Here is a 19,071-nt window from a genome sequence, read left to right on the forward strand (position 1 = left end):
ACTCATAACTGACTTAAGTACCCAAACGTTTGTCCAAGTTATATAATGGATCCTCTCGATCAGTCGTGGAAAACGTCCTAACATTGCGAAAGTAGACTTCACTTTCCTTTAAAATTACCATAATGCTTGAAAACGAGTCAAAAAGATTATAGAAATGAGCTACTTATATCACTTAATGCCTGAACACTAGTTGGTAATGTGCTATTCCGTAAATTGTTCTCCTTTTTTTGTGCCATTTTTATTCTTATTTACTTTCATTTAGAGATACTGATAAAGCAAACAAAACAAAACCAAAAAAAAAAGAAAAACAAACCAAACGAAACAGAACAAACAAAGCAAAGCAAAGCAAAACAAGGCAAAACACAACAAAACAAAAGAAATGAAAACGAAACAAAAGCATAAAAGGAAACAAAAAATGCAACATTTTACTCTGATTACTACTAAGTATCTGCCATGTGAACGGTACGGCTGTCTAAGTTGTATAGCCACATTCTAAAAACTCTTTTTTAGTCTCAAAACGCGCATTAGGTGCAAAAATACTCCTAAATTTGTTTTGAGTTAACAATCAGCCACAGAGCTTTGTTATACTAATAAATCTCTTGACATATTTGCCTCAGGATCATACTAATTTTTTTTCTCTAAAATTAGTTGATTTTTTTCTTAAACTAGAGATACCTATGACACTTAACCGTCGATACGCAATCTAAGTGCTAAACATTTGCTTTTGTTAATATGATATATGTCATTTTATCAAAGTACGGTTTAAAAAAAGAAATCTGAGGTAGAACCTACTCTAGAAAAAAGTTATTCAGGAAATTGAAATATTGAATCCCCCCTAGACTAGAGGAAAGCCCCGAAGAAGGCTAAAAAAGTTATAATTAAAATCAGCTAATATTCATATTTAAGACCACTGAGGCATTTTCCTACTCACTTTAAGTTAATCTTGTGTACTATTAATGATAGGAAAATAACTTCATTAAAAAAAAATCAGCATGCGGGCGTGATTTTCGGTGTTTAGCCGCTTTCCAGGTGAAGCCGTCAGGCAGCTTAAACTTCTTTCTCAAATCTATGATATCTTAGTATATGCCGGAAATAATAGACCTACAATATCAGCTAGCTAGACATATATCGCAATTGAGCACAAAAAGAATATGGAATCAGACCAAATGAACTCTGAAACACAAACAGAACTGTCACTACACGCAATTTCAGAGATGGCGCCCAATATCTTTGATACTAACTATACCATGCTACGAGTTATATAGCTAAGGAATCAATTAGGTAAATTAAAAAAAAAAAAACTGTCAGATTGTGTTGACTAAGATATTTCCACAGACACTGTACTTGATCGTTACTAGAATTACTTTTTTCTATTTCTTGAACTATTTGTTTCTTTTCTCCAGCCCTGACGGTCTCTTTGCTGATGAAAAGAGGAAAAGTACACAGATAAATGATTTCAAAACGTATCTAATTAGTTGATTACTTGACCTGCCTATCAAATAGTCGCTTTGGGCTGTCTGTTCCAGCCAGGCAGCTAAAAAATGAGATAAGCGATTGCCATGCCAACCATTTAAGCGTACAGTCAGGCTGACATTCCGGCAAAAAGTCAAGCAGAAAGTCGAGCTGATAGACACAGCAGCAGTTAGGTAGACAGCCTGCCTGAAAATCAAGCAGTTAAATAGTTAGATCATCTGTCAGCCATGGTCAGCCCAGCAGTCATTAGCTCAATGTAATCTGAATGCTTACTCGTCAGCCGGCCAATTGATCTGTCAGCCATACTGTTATATAAAAACTCGTTACGTTGGCTAACTTAGATTATCAAATTTAAATTGTTTTACTAGTCAATAAGCAGGGTAATAATTCGAGGAGGGCAGGTAGATGCGAGTTAACAAAGGATATGCAGCAGAGGGCACTCATAGAGCCCGCTAGCCACACAGGACTCGTTTTGATTTCACTTTTTTGAAGTCATACATCGCCAAAATCAGAACGCAGATCGACGCGTATGTAAAACCGTAACCAGGACATTACAATCATTAGTAGTTACAGTGCTATGTTCTTCGCCAGAGCCCGCTTCAGTTATATCAATTGCAGTCAGAATATCGATTTTGAGCCTTGTTAGATGGACCATAAGCTTTGAATAACACATGGAAGTTTACTCTGTTTAACTGGGAAAGAAAGTCTGGGACTCATACATGTATTAAGAGGTTTAAGTAATCAGGAGGCAACCGTCCATGCATGTACACCGTAATACATCAAGACAAAAATAAGATATTTTTACCCTTCATTTTAAATGATATATATATAAGACTAATGTCGTACAGTGTAACTTTGATAAGATATCGATCAAAACGCGAGTTCTTTTCTGGGCTTTGTTTTCCACACCCCTTCAGTTAGTGGTATTCAGTATTAAAGCAAACATAATAAAGATTTACCTTGGCTCAAAAACAGAGAACTAAAGCCTGGTATCAAACACCTCTTCCTCCCCTGGATGAACTACGAAAAGACACGGAAATACAAAATATCGTAATATGAATATATTATTTCTAACACAATGCTCGCTTGTCTGTGTTGAAGTGTTTATCAAAATCATTATTTATATTTTCTCTATTTAGTGTAAATTTGAGCAAGTACCTGTCAAGTTATAGATGTTATAAAAAGGGAGTCACCCAACAAATTCAAATGTGACATACATCAAATTTCAGTACTTCAAGACAGATTTTGGCTCCTCATTAAGACGAAGTATAATAATACCTACTGTTTTCATTTTTCTCTCGAATCAGTCACCTCGGATGTGGATCACCACGTTCCGACTTTCTTTAAGCGATAAGTTGGAGTGATTATGTGTCACTTTATGAACACTTTGACTCTATGTTGGCGGATTTAGAGGGTATTTTACCTTCCTTTCCGATCTCTAAGTCAGGCTCAAGCTCCTTCTCTTCCTCTTCAACTCTTTGAACATCTGAAGGAGATGATGTATTTGACAAACACTATATTAGTATTGAGTTGTTCAATCTTCTTTCTATTTAAGCATGTTAAAAAATCATTAATTTTTCCAGTGAATGTAAAGATGAAAGATATGCTTCAATAATTAAACCTCTTGCCCTAACCTCATGAGTGACCGATCAAATACCACCCTCTTCTTTACCTTTGTCACTGAGTAATGGAACCAATGTCGTCAAATGTATAAAGTGGTCTTCATAGTAAACCTAACCCATGGCCCTTCCATTAAGCCAATTAATTGCTCCAAATAGCTCTTAAGTCCAAACAAAATATAGAAATGATATTGAAGAAAACTTGCACTGTATGTAGAAAAAACTGAACCTACAAAATGATGTCTATTTGAATACTTGTAATCGACAAGGTGATCGAGATGTTGGGAGAATCACTAAGTAATCGAGAGAGTTGAAACGCTCAGAGTTAGAAATTGCGACCTCTAAAAGCCTTGGTGAGGGACCACCAGTTTAACCGATCTCCATTGTCTCTGTTCCCTCAAGTAGTGAATTAGTGCATATACAAGGCCTACCCGTCTATGCCCCTCAACCCAATCGAAGCAGAGAGTCTAAAATGACCGAGGCCAAGTTAGATGTAAGATGTGTGTACTTAAAGATGCAGTAGTCCTCATTCATTTAATCTTGTTCGTTTTAAAGGAATTCAAAAGATATTTTTTTAAAGTTTCTATTAAGTCGAATATATTTTTTTATTAACTCATCTAGAGCCTTGTTATCTTGATCGACCAGTCAAAACTCCACCTTTACCTTTGCAACTTGGCTCTGGAATCCCTTCGCTCTCCGCTTGCTCCTCAGATTTACCTGTTGTGTGATAACAAACGGTTATTGATTAGAACTAAGTAAAGTCGCTCAAAGCGACGAATAGAGTGCAATTAAGTAACCCTCGTGGCCACTGAGTAGGTCAACACAATTATAGTCAAATTAATAAGGTGCGTCATATAAAAGAACCCGGCAAATGGCCCGCAAGTAAGCCAGGTACATGGCCTCGTTGGCTTTTAACTTCATACAAAGAAAAACGAAAACAAACAAAAAACAAGAACTTGCACTGTATGCGGTATTAAAAAAACGTGCTATATGATGCACCGTTCCGAAAGAACTCATCGCTCTTACCTTCCTCAGTTGGCTCTTCGGTATCAGGAATTTTTTCTTCTTCTTGAGCTACAGAAATACGTCATAAAGAAAAGGTACTCATAGAATGATGTTACTATTTTTTTTTCTTTTTTCATTTTGGGAAGATCATCATTATTCAAAACAACGACAACTTCAAAATTTAAAGGATTAAGGAGAAAAATGACCCCTTAGATTCACCCCAAGTAGCGGTATGTATAAACCTCCATGAATAAGAAATAAATATATCTTATTAGACATTTTGTTGTGTTACTGTTGTATCGCTGAGTATTTTTACGAGTTGTACTGTATTTTGACGAGCCCGTAGTGCGAGTCAAAAGAGAGACGAATAAAAATACTCAACGAAATAAAAATACTAACGAATAAAAATACTCGACGATACTGCACAACAAAACATCTAATAAGTTACTTATTATCCAACAGACCCAATTCTTATTTCAATGCAGGTGAATTTCGCGGATATTCATTTACGGGGAGTGCGTGACAGAAGTATACGAGGTGGAACGGAATTGGCGTGTTGTCGTGTTGCTGTTTCTACTTTCTTCAATAACTGAAGAAATTTCCTAGGCGTCTAGCTTTTTTTCTTTATTCGATTAATCTAATAGACTTGGATTTATATTTGCCAGCCATTCTGACTCTTCGTCGTCAGAAATATGACTCAAATTGTCCGCCATTTTTTTTCCAAACTTCAATCCAAATCTCTGCTTGCGCGATGCAAGAAAACCTGTCTAGCCGCTTCTCTAGAGTACAAATATCGCGTGATACTTGTACTCGTGGACGGCGTTATTTACACTCTACGGAGTGTAGTTGGATAATAAAACCTATTTTTATAAGGCCGATTTGGTGAAAGCCTAAAGAGAAATAGGCGTACGTTTTGGTTTGTTTTGACACTCGCGGGAGTAAATATGACGGTCAGCCGCGCCGCACTCGTCCCGGAATTTTTTGGTGATATTACAAGTAAACAATTTCACAAGAGAGTACACTGTTCAATTCAAAATATTAATAACAAAGCTTGTACGCTCACGGAAAAGTAAACAATAATAATCAACTAGGAGCCTGTAATGGCATTTTGTTTTTCCCAGCTCCTTTTACTGTCCTCAAGCTCGACTAAGCAAACTTAGGGAAGCGCTTCCAATGTTGCTATGTGACGTCATATTGGCATTGATCATCTGACGGCGGCGTATACAAGAGAACAGTAGAGTGATAGAGATAATTGCACAAAATATAACCATAAACACACACTTCATTTAGTAGGTCGAATGTAAAGAATTGTACCTTGTGTGCAATGAAGGCTGACAAAATGTACTTCATGGATGTGTCCCAAAGCAAGTTTCCTGCTTTTTTCAACCGGACATTGTGGCCGTAAGATAACATCGTGAGCAGCGGAAAGACTGCTGACCACATGAATGCTAGTTTTGTAGCAGTTTGCTGCGGCAAATAGAATAACGTGGTCACCCCAAGCACCATCTTTCTCCATGTACGTTAAGTAATCAGCCCATGATGGATGTCCATGGACGAAGTGAAACAGATCTGTTCCATCCGGCTGAGAGAAGAGTAAAATAGAGAACGAAACTTAAAGTGTAAAGGGAATGGTACACTGGACGAAGTTGAGGACGTTGGAAGGAATCATTGGTCTAGAAAATATCAAAAGGATACTAAACAGTAGTAAGAACGGACAATAACCAATCAGAGTTATGAACTAAATGTTGTACATTGGATGTAGCAGTCTATTTGCCCTTTTGAAACATCAAATGTCTAGTGTCCACTTTATCCAGAGTCAAGGCTCCCCAGTCGGGACTGTCCCATCTGGGGGAGATTCAAACTTAAAGTACTTTTAAGAAACCTCTGGTTGGCTGCCTTCTCCACAGGACAAAGCCCTTTTGACACGGAGGTCTGCATTCTGCATTCATCCGTGACCCGGACATGGTTTCTATTAAAACACGAGAACTACAAAGCGTGTTCTATGGGTCATCCGACATATTAAACAATTATTCCCCAGAATAAAGGTGACTAGAGCTGGGTATTTATCGAGGCGAAGAGGCAAAGTAATTATCCATCACTTTCACAGACGCTGAGGTAGAAAACTATTTACGTATATAGCAGAAGGCGGTGAATGGTACTTATTAATCACTTACCATAGCCAATGAGCGCGCGGTGTGGTTTATACTAAAAGCTGATGTCAGAGTATTTATGATCCTTATTAACCCCCACAGGAGGAGTAGTGATGTGTTGGCCAGTTGGCCAACATGGAGATCTAACCTTCATGGTGCTCCTAAAGTAATAATAGTTACATAGAGTGTAAGACATCAACCTACTAGTTTAGGGGTTTTTTTGAGGTACTGGACCAATATTTGTCTTAATTCGTCGTGTTTGATTTTGATTCCCATAGTAATTTCCAGTTGATCTGACAAAGCAAAGAACATGCAGTTTCCTGATCCTTCATTGTCGACAAATCTGAAGCCTTTGTCTGAAGCAATTTTCTTCAACTCAAGTTTTAGGTCTGTCTTTTCATTGACTTTGCTTGCATCGAGTTGCATCTGTTGAAGCTGAGCAATTAACGGGACAGAACCTAAGTGGACAAACGGATGAATAGACAGAGGATAAGTACCACCATGTCCGTGATTAAAGGAGGACCAAAGAAAAAAATATCTACAATGTAAATATTTCTTTTAGGTCTCTGCAAGTTCTTAATAATAAGTTCTCTTGATATATGGAGGAGCGTTATAGAAAAGGAAGTAAAAAAAGAATTCTTAACGCCTCGGTTTTCAATTTTCATTAAATCGCACTAAGTCATTTCTCCAAAAACTTCCAAGGTGATTAAAAAGATATACACTTCGCCCTCTAAAAGCCAGATATTTTAGTCCAATACTTTTTTTTAGTTAATAGTTAAAATAACGGGTTACTTTTGACCTAGTTATATGAGGCTTGGATAAATACAATTAGATTATGTATACAAAACAATAAAAAAATGCTCAAATTGCTGTCAAAACTTATGTTGTTTTTCAAGATTTAGTACTTTTTATTAGTTCAAGTGTTTTCAATTCGTGGCGCTGCGCTCCGAGATTCGTCTGTAGTTTTTAGCTTCTGACACGGCATTTTGGTTTCAGTTACTATCGATTTTCTCGAAAAGAAATCAATATTCAGCCAAACGAAACATTTAGCGGTTGGTTTCATTGTAAAGCCCACATAGCTTGAGAATATGGGCCGAATCAATTTTATGGCTGCTGCCATGATAATTCTAAATTTTTCAATTTTGGCCACATTTGTTTTTGAGCGTTAGTTTATTGTTTTGTAGAGTGATTTATATCCCCATTAAACAGACAAACCAAAAACCCGGATGTCAAAATCATCGTCATAATCTGTTTCAAAGAACAAGTAGATTAAACCATGTCATGATGCTGACGGTTGGTGTTTTCGTTTGAAAGAAATTCCTCTCAGATGCAGTTTTTACATAAGTTAATATTCGTGTACATTCAATTATTCATTGATTCATAAAATAAGATTGTAATGCCTAGTTTATACGTCGCGCTACAGCCGACTTTTATTCAGACGAATTTAATTCAAGATCCCACAAGCAATTAAACTCGACGATAGCACGATGTCTAAAACGAATTCAATTCGTCTGGTAAATTAAATTCGTTTTAGACGTTTTATCCGTCTTGGTAAGACGGATAATATATCGATAAGGCGTCTTCAGTTTTAACGTCGCACTAGCGTCGCGTCGAATGAAATGCATACATTTTCTTAGTTTATTTTGGCGAGCCCGCAGTGATCCGTGGCGAGCCCGCAGTGACCCGTGGCGAGCTTTTCGAGTGACACCTCTGACCAGAGACACTGCATTTAGGAAGAGAATTAAATTCGACCGTATTGATCCCGACGCATACAACCACACCACGATTTATGTCGATGGAACGACGAATTTAATGGAATTGAATTCGTCTGAATTAAATTCGATTGTAACGCGACGTATAGACTAGGCCTAAGTTATCCAGTAAAGGCATTTTAAAAAATATAAGTATAAAAAAGAAAAAAACAGATTTTATTTTCGGTCAAGCTTACTGTTCGTTTTATTGTCAGCAAAGGACTCGCGTAACTTGTACCGAAGTTTAATAAAACACGATCGATCACTTAGTTGAGTTATCAATTAAAAATATATATATAGAGAGAGAAAATTTAAAAAGATAATAATAATAAGGCTAATACTGTTGCCAAGGAAATTTGATAGCACTCGTTTCTCTCTTTTATTCATTCCCATTACATCATTTCTTCCAAAGCATTGGCGATTCTTAGAAATAGTTGTAGAAAGCAGTTCAAGTGGGATGAATGGAATACTAATCTTGTGCGAATGGAGCGGTTATCTATGACTTGCTTTCATATTTCATTGATAAACTAAAATTTAAAATTAAAAAAAAAAAGCAAATAATAGGCAAGGAATTTTAATTTCAATTAATAGGACCTTGTACCTGAAGGAGATATGGCGTCATCCCCTCCACATGCTTGTTCCACTGCTATCGATGGAGTAAATGATTTTTTTTTAAGTAGAGTTATTTATCAAGTAATAAATTAGAAAACTTGATACCCTGAATGGTTACTGTCAACACACATTACCAGATCTGTGTCATGCGGACGACGCAGGTATAAATTTTAGACAATACGACGTATATGTTACTTATATAAACGGATGATCATGAGATTCTCACAAGCGAAGGTTCAGAAAGTGCGTTAAGACAATTGTCATCAGGATTTTTCGAGTTGATTTAGTTTCTATATGGATTCCTCTTGCAGTTATCAAACAAAATTGATAACACCAAATTTCTTCCCACCTATGTCATATGGGGAAACAATTGCTTAATCTTTACTTATTCTACATATGATGCACAATCCTCGCAGTAGGTAGCGCTATTTAAGCAATAGCGAAAATCAGACCTGAAAAAAATCAGGCCTGTACAGGATTCGAACCACTGACCTCTGCGATACTAGTGCAGCGCTCTACCAATTGAGCTAACAAGCCAACTGGGAGCAGGCCGCTAAGTTGATTCGTAATAAACCCGTGAAAGTGATAAATGAGATACAATGAAATATATGAAGTTCATATATTTTGCACTGCTGTATTAGATACATATGATGCACAATCCTCGCTGTAGATAGCGCTATTTAAGCAATAGCGAAAATCAGACCTGAAAAAAATCAAGCCTGTACGGGACTCGAACCACTGACCTCTGCGATACTAGTGCAGCGCTCTACCAGCGCTATCTACTGCGAGGATTCTGCATCATATGTATCTAATACCGCAGTACAAAATATATGAAGGCTGATAGTTTCGAAAGAAACTGTTTGGGGCTGCGTCGGTGGGAGTAACGAAATAATTTGGATATATCAACAAGGTTGAAATGGTAAATTGGCCACCGTAATGATTACAAAAGCTGACGTTTCGAGCGTTAGCCCTTCGCTCCGACGAAGGGCTAACGCTCGAAACGTCAGCTTTTGTAATCATTACGGTGGCCAATTTACCTTTTCAACTTTGTTGATTTATCCAAACAAAATATATGAACTTCATATATTTCATTGTATCTCCTTTACCTATTCTATAGTGAACAAACTTATGTGTCAGAGCATGGTAAGGAATGCTATGATTTCATTCTAGATATCTCAGTATTTTCAAGAGCTACCGTTTGGTAGACTAATCAATTCTGATTAAAATGATTGAGTTCAGAGGTTTCCCATTTCATTGTCCACTTTACTAATTGTGAAATGACGTATCAATAAAAATAAGTAAACGGATAAAGCACAGACCTGGTTGCGGAGCAGGCAACTCAGGGGCTTCCGCTTCTGGGATTTCTTTCTGTTTCATTTCTTGCATTTCAATTTGTTCTCCTATGGGGAAGAAATTGCAAAACAAATGGGACTAAGAATGGGGCAGAATGAAACGAGAGACAGGTACTACACGCAGAGCCCCTACCCAAGAGGGGAGAAGACTTTTTATATATAATTACACTGAGAATACCCATATTTTACCGTTGTTAGCATCTCACCTTCAAATCTGATCTGTCTCTGCGGAACATTTTCTGCTTCTTCTGTTTAATAGAACAAGAGTAAGAAGTTGTACTGCTCTTCTCCAACCGGAGAATAAACTTATGTCAAGCTTTTCGAAATATTGATTTTGAAAAATAATTCTAAATGGTCGCTTTGTATCTTCACCTTGGAACTAGAAACGTCTCTTTATATCTTAAGAATAATTTAGAAAATTCCGTTATTCTTCATAATTCAAGAAAATTTGCAAACTGAATTCAAGTAGATCCTAACAAATACCTTTGAAGACACCAGCCAACATAAATTGGGATCAAATCATGATTTCAAATGGCGTCGTTGCACATTTTGAATTCGTTAATTTATTGCTTTGTCACCAATTCTACCTTTAAACCTAGAGTCATTCACATGACTGATTTCATCTTACCTACTTCTTCTATAGTAATTCATGTTCTTGATAACAATCCTGTTTTCACATTTTGCTTCTTACACCTTTGTGGTTTCAATAATTAATCTATTCTGTTGGAAATAATGTCTGTTTTTGCCATTTCAAAGCAATTTCACCCTTATCCTCTTTAAAAAACTGATAGTATAGGTAAATAGAACATCAAACTGAACCTTCTTGATTTTTTCCCCTGCTGAAAATAGATCGAACATTGGCCAACAGCTTCCTCAGTTTTACTTTCAACACGGCTTGCACCTAAACGTTAGAAATTCATGGGCTTGTTAGTGATCTGCATGGGTATTATCAACCGTGAAAAAGCAAGCAAAAAAAGAACTGTACAATCATTTGTTGCATTTTGATCGATGCGACTTTTGTGTCTCTATTTCGGGTTATTTCGCAAAAAAAAAAAAAAAACTCCTCTCGAATGAAATGTGATGTTTTCAAAATATTTCTTGTCCGTCAGGGAAAAAAGAGACCGTCGTCGAATTAAAACTACCGCCAACATCTCTGAGGAACATCTATCGGTGTTTGTTTCAAACAATTATCTTGCAGTGTGTCTGTTAACCTAAAAATGACAGTTTGTGTTATTCCGAAGAAAGATAAAAATGTTACCTGTGGAGTAGAAAGGGTATACAGCAGTGGGTTGATAGCTGAATTGATCGGCAGGGCGAACACTGCAATCCACACCGCCAGATCACCAGGTGGATCAAACGTTTTCTCGACGTGCGACTTGATGCCAATGGCAATGATTGGTATCCAACACAAGAAATCGGTCAGAATAATAAAGAAGACTCTCTTAGCAAGTGCCCTTTCTCTTTTGGCCTGTGCACTTTGTGCTCTTGCTCGTATTTCACGAACAGTTCCATGCGTACCGAGCCGTCTGCTTGAAGACCACGATTTCAACAAGATGGCAACATAAGCCACCATAATGAAGATGAAAAGAGAAAAATTTAGCACGATAAAGATAGAAGTGGAGTATTCCCAGCCTTCTTGTAATTGCGGGGAAAGTTGCAGGGGCAGGCACACAACGTTCTTGCCATAATACCAGTCACCAAAGTAGTGCATTCCAGACAAGGGAAGGAATGCCATAATGCCTCCCACCAGCCAGATGACTGCGCACATTATACGAGTCTGCCTCGGTGTAATTTTTGCAAACGTGTAAGGAAACACAATGTTCTTGAGCCTGTCCCATGCAATCAGAGAAATCATCATAACTGACACCTCACTTGAAAGGACAGACATGGCGCCATTGAAATGGCAAAACCAACCGGTGCGCCACTTATAGTCGTGCATGTAGTATTCCCCTGACCATTGGAGGTCTTTTATACCAATAATGATAAGGTAAATACCCATGATGCCATCTGATATACCCAAATTCACCAACATGATAGACTGGACCATGTTGTTATCAGGGAAAAAATACTGCCACCCAACTACAAACAGAGACCCAAACAACGACAGGAGGCCGACAACCCAAAGACTTCTCCTTGGAGCAAGGTTGCGGAACATGGATTGACAGCTTGCAAAGTTGTCATTGAAGGAATATTCGCAATCGGCATTCTCTTTGAAAAGATCAAGGTGACAGCACATCAGATTGGTGTCCAGAGTTCTGGAGTTCGAAAAAAGAAAAGGAAATTTTAAAAGGTGCATCGCTAGAACATTGAGAACGAAATTATATAGATATAAAAAAAAATCGACAAAACAGTGATTTTTGCAAGCTAAGACAAAGATGATTGATAATAAAGTAATTTCTTTCTTTTTCATTGATTGAATAATAATAAGAAAGCCTCACAAAGTATGTTTGAAGCACTTGCGTTTGAAATCTAACTATAGCATATCATTTCCAATATTGAAATTCGAAGTGTTGGGGAAAGTTTTCATGAATCCAAAGTCACTGGTGATCTGAACTATAAAAGGCTGAGCTGAGACAAAATAATTGAAATGATTACAACATGCTGCATGTCAAAGTAAGAGACGTTAAAATTTAAAGTTGTTATTAGTCTACTATAGTAACGTTGTATGCAAGTTGCAGCGCCTCATGTCAAAAATTGACAATCCTTTTATTATTATTTTTTTAATCAACAATGCTTTCGAGAAACATATACAGCCAAAAACTAACGATAAAAGCCCGACGTTTCGGCGACATCTTGGCGCCATTGTCAAGAAAAACTAAATTAGATATGCGATTTCAAGAGTAACTAAGAATCCAGAGTCACTTATTTGCATAGGTCAGCCAAAGACCTTGGCGCCAATTGAGTATTATTGTGCGTTCAAACACGGTCGTAGTTGTTTTATGAGTAATATCTCATTAACGAGACAATCAAACTTGTCAGGGCATTTTTTCAACACCTTAAAACAATTGTGAAAGTCAACCGGAATCCTGCCCGCCGAGTGGTGTTTGCAGTCGTAGATTCTAACGCAATGAAGACTGGTCAGCGATCCCTAAGTTTAGGAAGGTTGTAAAAGTGGAGTCCCACAAGTTGCAAGGGAAACCTCAGTTTAGAGAACAACGACTAAAGTCGTTCGAACTCCTCAGTGAAGTAAGACCATGACGAGAACAGGCGATATGCGCGATCGAGGATAGTTGTCAAAAGGCCGCGCGTGGACCTATTATCAACATGACTATGGTAATGGAGGAGCAGACCGCTGTTTGTTGGTTTCATGAACACTTTAGTTTCAATGTGAGGCATTCGGTTTAGGAGTCAAATACCGAGAAAGGGGAGCACTCCATCATTTTCGACTTCCATAGTGAATTTGATGGCGGGGTGAGTGTGGTTGAGGGTGTTGAGAGAGTACCTTGCGGTAGAAAAATCAGGCATCACAGTCTTCATTGCGGTTAAAATCTACGACTGCAAACACCACTCGGCTTGCCAGACCCTCTATTAAAGACCAGGAATCAACTTATATAGTTAAGACACAGTTAAAAGATCTCAGTGTAAAACTCCAGACCATCGTCCAACCAGTGTTTACGAGCCGCAAGATTGCCCAGGAGTTCCCGACAAGCGAACCAAAGCCTCAGCTTATTGATCAATGATGCGTTGTGTATAACTTCAAATGTAACCAGTGCGATGCTGGTTATGTCGGATGCACCCGTAGCCATCTCTCCGTACGCGTTGATGGACATAGAGGCAAGACCTCGTCAGTGCGCAAACACTATGATTATAGACACGTGGGCAGGATTCCGGAAGACTTTCACAATTGTTTTCAGGTGTTGAAAAATTTTCCATAACAAGTTTGATCGTCTCTTTAATGAGATGTTACCCATTAACAAACTACGACCGTGTTTGAACGTACAATCAGACTCAGTTCGCGCCAAGGTCTTTGGCTGACCTATGCAAATTAGTGACTCTGGATTCTTATTAGTTACTCTTGAAATCGCATATTGATTTAGTTTTCCTTGACAATGACGCCAAGATGTCGCCGAAACGTCGGAGTTTTATCGTTAGTTTTTGGCTGTATAGATATATATTTTTTATTATTTTTTTCCAAGGCAATTCATACAACATTCGCCTCAAATATCCTTTTGAAACCATTGAGTAAAATGATTAGAATGGAATCTTACACTCTGATAATGTGTGGAAAATAATTGAAAAATCCTTTGGGCAGCTCAGCCATTAGGTTGTAATGCATGAACCTGCAATTTCGAGTAGAAAGTGAAAAGTACCTTAGATTATGATGTATAAACTGTTCAATTATCTCATTTTCCCAAATAACTATTTACAACCCTTCCCTCTGACTGCGAAAAAACCGAAAGTGTATCCACCTCAATACTCTAAATAAAATTCCCGCCGACATCTCATCCGATTGCAAAACATGCGACTTTATTTACCATGACAAAGATCAGTCATTTACAATGAACTTACAAAAATCGCAGTTCATTGGCATGCCTAAAAGTCGTACTGCTCACGTCTTGTATCTTATTACCGAAGATGTTGCTGTAAAAATGAATAACAAAACTATTTACAATTAGAAGCTAAACGTTGTTTGATTCCTTAAAAATTCACATGGAGTTGCCTTTAAAGCTAAAAAGTACTCAACTATGTTTGTTAGCGTTTTTGAAAATATTCACTTTGGTCATTAAAAGCATGTTTTACTAAAAAGGTTACCTTTTTTAGCACAAAAAAGAAATTATCAGCAAAAATTACATTGTTGAGCATTGCAATTTTTTTAACACGCTTTTCTACCTCAGGTTAACATTTTGAAATCAAAATTCCATATTTGAAATGTTTCTGCTACATACATTCTATCTCCTTAGAAAACTCTAGACATTTTTTGTACGTGATCGGCTGTACTTACAGGGACTTGAGTTTGTTAAGGCCCTTGAAAATTTTGTCAGGTAAGGCCTCAATTCTGTTCTCCGAGAGATATCTTAAATAGGTGAAAGGGAATTTTCTAAATTAATATACAACTGAGACATTGTAATAAGGCATGGCACATTTAAATTGACCGTAATAACTAATATCAAATATTATCACACTCTTTGCAAATATCTATCTGATGGCAAATATTCTTATTGATTTATTGTACTAGCCGTCACTGATAGAGGATTCTAACTCCATTCACTTATGAGGTGTTTCCTGTTATGGCTCCGAATATATGTTACCAACAAATATCTGTAGACAGTCTCACTCCAACTTTTATTTACCGTGCATTTAAAATGCAGTTCAATGGGCTGGTTCTGGATTGTTTTGTGAATACAACAGATCACCGTGGAAAATTAACGTGTCAGTTCTAAATATACTTACAAATCAAACAATTTCACCAAGCCCTGGAACTGATCTTCATGAAGCCTCTCAATTTTGTTATAGTCCATTTTCCTGAAGAAAGCACCGTGCAAAGTTTAGACTGAAAGACGGACATGTAACCGTAGATTGATGTCCTCAACTCTGCTTGGAGCTTTCTTCAAAATCTACTACAGGGAATTTCTTTAGTGAATTAGCAGCCAGTTTTGATGTTTAAAACTCAGGGTGAAACATCTCCAAGGCAACAAGTTCTATGCTTCTCTCTCTCTCTTAAAATAAAAATTTTTGATAAGACAAAACGTTCTTAACTGATGAAAAAAAATTTACAAATGTAAGTTTTCATAACTAGGAAGCTGATTTATTTACCACTCGTTGTTATTTGCAAGACAATCCTTCGAAGTAATTTTCAATTTCTTAAAGAAAACAGAAAACCTCACTTACAGCATTTCTACTTCTGTAATGTTTTTGAAGATGTATGGCGGGAGATTTCCAAGTTGATTATTTGACAAATCCCTGAATAAAAAACAAAACAAAACAAAGTTGAAAATCTATATTTGTGAGATACTACCATTGATTCGCAGAATAAAAATCATTCACGGCTTCTGAAGAACAAGTGCACCTCAACTTCAATTACCAAACACAGCTACATGATATGGCATTGTGTAATTCATCTAAACAGTGTCGCAACTGTTTTCTTAAAAATTTTCAAGACATCGAGACAATTAAAAGTACGCTTATTTTTTTATCCTTAATTTTTGCTAATCATTATGACGAAGAAAGGTCCTCGAGTAATTGGTCTTCCTTGATCCTCTATTACTTTCGTTATAGTTTTCTAGCTCTTTAATTAGCGAGCTTGGGTTTAAAATTTATAGAAAAAAAACCATTCTGTGTCTGTAACAAGGAGTTAACATTTGGAAAATTTTGATTTATAAACATTTGTCAGACCTATCAATTTTACCATGTCTCAGTTAACTGAATATGGCGCACAGCTTTGACAGTCGGGGTCTTAGAAAGTTCTGATTACCTCTTTTCATAACATTTTCTTTTGTTCATTTTACTCACAGAAGTGTCAGCTTCGAAAGGCTGTCAAAAATTCCTTCTGGAAGATTATCCAATTTGTTATTTGACAAATAGCTGATTGGAAAGGCAAAAGAACAAATTGCGTCTTGATTTACCCTGTTATTTGTAACTCATAATTCAAAATACATACCGACGCTAGTCATCAAATTAAAAGTGACCAAATGCAAAGAGCTGAAGGTAATCATTCATGTGCAAACAATATGTGTATTCTGGTAAAGAGGATGGAACAGGTATTGTGATACATTCGTCTTATATTAGTTAGGTCACGATTTTTTTAAACAAAACAAGCACCTGAGAACTTAAAACAGCTCACAATACTCATGAGCTGCCTTCTTTTCGAACAGAGATGACAATAAAAGCTAAAAATCATCCCCTTAACACAGCTACAAAGCTAATTACTGTAAAAAGGCGATTGCATGTAACTTACAGTTCTTTCAGAGTTTTTAGATCTTGGAATAATTTGGGAGGCAACTCAGTGAAATTGTTGTCTTGCAACCATCTGTGTTGAAAAAGAGAAAGTGATTTGGTTTATTAAGAAGCTTACAAAATGTCTATTCCTCTGGTTGTACGTGTGTGATAAAATATTAATTGGAAGTTTCACTAGCAACCTATGTGGCTTTTTTGTTGCTGGTAAAAGGAATTCCAGACGGATGGGATTGCTCTCCTCTGATGGATGATCAGTGGATGAACTGGGGAAAGTAAACTGTATGTGAGGATGGGCAGGCGTAAGTAAAATTAAAATCTTAAAATAGAGTGTGTTAAGGTTAGTGATTATATCGAGGGTGCAACTTCTATAACACTGCACTCTCCGACTCGATAAAAGTTAAAAAAAAAACACAAAGAAATTAAAAGAAAATATTTGTCTACTGGTTATAGAGATCCGGGGACAATAATGGAAAACAATGGAGTAAATGAAAAAAAAAGGTAAAGAGGAAAAAAACCAACAACTAAAAGCTAATAGGGAGGAGTGAAAGGTTCTGCTGCTATGTTGATTATGTTCTTAACCACACGTTACAAAACAATGCAACTCGACTCAATGGAAATCAAAGCGGGCGATCAATTCGTTTAAACTTATTCCATGAGAAGGAGGGCCGAAGTAGAAAATTTTGAGTAAGGACCGAGTGAAGCGGGTTGTGTCATGTGATCAGATGAAATTTTTTCAGTTCAATTTCAACATACTGATAATGGTTCTCAACCTGATACAATATGAATATTTCATATTTAGTTTATCTCAGTTCTGAAATGCTGAGCAGTTACTTGCTCCAGAATTTATCTTGATCAAACCTTTCGAAATAAATATTTTTAACAAGGAAAGTCTCAGTTGTGTCAGAATTAAGAAACATCCGATAACTTTTATAATTTTGAATAATGTCAAAATGTTATTAGTTCTGTTTTTGTTATCTGTTTCCACATTATCTCTTGTGATGATTCACAAAAGAGATCTTAATGCAGCGCGATTGAGCAATACAAAATGATAAACTGTCACCATGAATAATTTGGTTTTTTGGGACGTGGAATGCCTTTAAAAAGGTATTTCTAAATTTACTTACAGTTCCTTTAACTCAGTCATGTCTTTGAAGGCACTTTCATTTAATCCTTTCATGTCGTTGTCATTCAGGCGTCTGCGTTATATATCACATAAACTGATTAATATAATTAAGATAATTGTATTTCCCTAGACAAGGGGGATCACTGAAACTTTCCAGGCGTGTTGTCCTTGACAGATATTGGTGTTTTGACATTTAGGCATTAATTAAAAATTGACATCCGTCTCCTGAGTCAGGATCTGTCATAGGTACAATCCTAATGAATACTCCTCAAACCACTACACACACACACACACACACACACACACACACACACACACACACACACACATATATATATATATATATATATATAACTGCAGACAGTGCACACTGTTTCGACCTATGTGGGTCTCATCAGTGCAGTGCAGACACTGGGCCGAGCTCTGGAGTAAACCATTGCCTGGGCGCTACACTTGTGGGACCAAGTGCAGACATGTTGCCATGCGAGAGTGCTCAAATCACAACTAAGGTGATGAGCTTCGCCCGAAGGCTAAGTGCATGGCAACCCCAGTGTAGAGTGCTCAATCGCAAGGTAGCCAAAAGGCAAAGCCAAGCGAGAGCTATCTAACTATATATATATATATATATATATATATATATATATATATAACCAAAATAGCGGAATGAGATCATCATCTACTAAAAAGTGCTCAATTGCAGGGCTAGAGCTATGGATAATTATACCTCAAGAATTAGGTTACTTGAAATTTTACTGCAACTCTGAGTTTCATGCCTCTTGCGAAGCAATCGTCAGGCAACTGCCAGAAATAACGGTTACAATCCACCAAAATTTAAAAGACGAAACAATGTATAGATGCGCGCGCAACATACTGCACGCGCTATCGTAACGTTAGGTTCTTTAACAGGAATTTCCTGACATGTCTGCAACCTGCTGTCAATAGCCTTGCTATTGAGCACTTTTTAGTAGATGATGATCTCATTCCGCTATTTTGGTTATTTCGCTCCTATTACTGTCGAGCACTGTGTCTGACTCATCTCCTATCAATATGGAGAAGGTGAATTTGAACTATTCAACCAAGAATATCCCACTG

At 37.1% G+C, this 19,071-nt stretch overlaps 1 protein-coding gene and 1 long non-coding RNA gene across 2 annotated transcripts; both read right to left on the reverse strand.

Annotated features, from left to right (window-relative positions):
* Positions 1-1,295: 1,295 nt before the first annotated feature.
* On the reverse strand, positions 1,296-3,817 carry LOC148737581 (uncharacterized). The gene is made up of 4 exons (XR_015996202.1): positions 3,756-3,817; positions 2,897-2,959; positions 2,433-2,493; positions 1,296-1,420 (listed from the first exon to the last, which is right to left on the reverse strand). It is a non-coding gene; the product is annotated as an uncharacterized LOC148737581 (long non-coding RNA).
* Positions 3,818-5,379: 1,562 nt separating this feature from the next.
* LOC148737582 (uncharacterized) lies at positions 5,380-18,033 on the reverse strand. The gene is made up of 15 exons (XM_088749321.1): positions 17,981-18,033; positions 16,858-16,929; positions 16,413-16,484; positions 15,792-15,863; positions 15,354-15,425; positions 14,905-14,976; positions 14,472-14,543; positions 14,171-14,242; positions 11,221-12,217; positions 10,782-10,863; positions 10,169-10,210; positions 9,930-10,010; positions 7,463-7,495; positions 6,452-6,705; positions 5,380-5,679 (listed from the first exon to the last, which is right to left on the reverse strand). Exons 1-15 carry the CDS (start codon positions 18,031-18,033, stop codon positions 5,380-5,382), a joined length of 2,346 nt encoding a protein of 781 aa, XP_088605447.1.
* Between the last annotated feature and the right edge of the window lie 1,038 nt (positions 18,034-19,071).

Source organism: Stylophora pistillata, chromosome 2 (genome assembly GCF_964205215.1).
Source record: "Stylophora pistillata chromosome 2, jaStyPist1.2, whole genome shotgun sequence".
NCBI lineage: Eukaryota > Metazoa > Cnidaria > Anthozoa > Scleractinia > Pocilloporidae > Stylophora > Stylophora pistillata.

Bases quoted from the DNA above. Each gene is read 5' to 3' on its own strand.
- LOC148737582 (XM_088749321.1), bottom strand. From the start codon at position 18,033: ATGAAAGGATTAAATGAAAGTGCCTTCAAAGACATGACTGAGTTAAAG. The intron at 16,485-16,857 runs GTAAGTTACATG...CTTTCCAATCAG, and splicing joins CTAAAAACTCTGAAAGAACT to CTATTTGTCAAATAACAAAT. The intron at 10,211-10,781 runs GTTCAGTTTGAT...TCTATTAAACAG, and splicing joins CAGGGGAAAAAATCAAGAAG to AAGAAGCAGAAAATGTTCCG.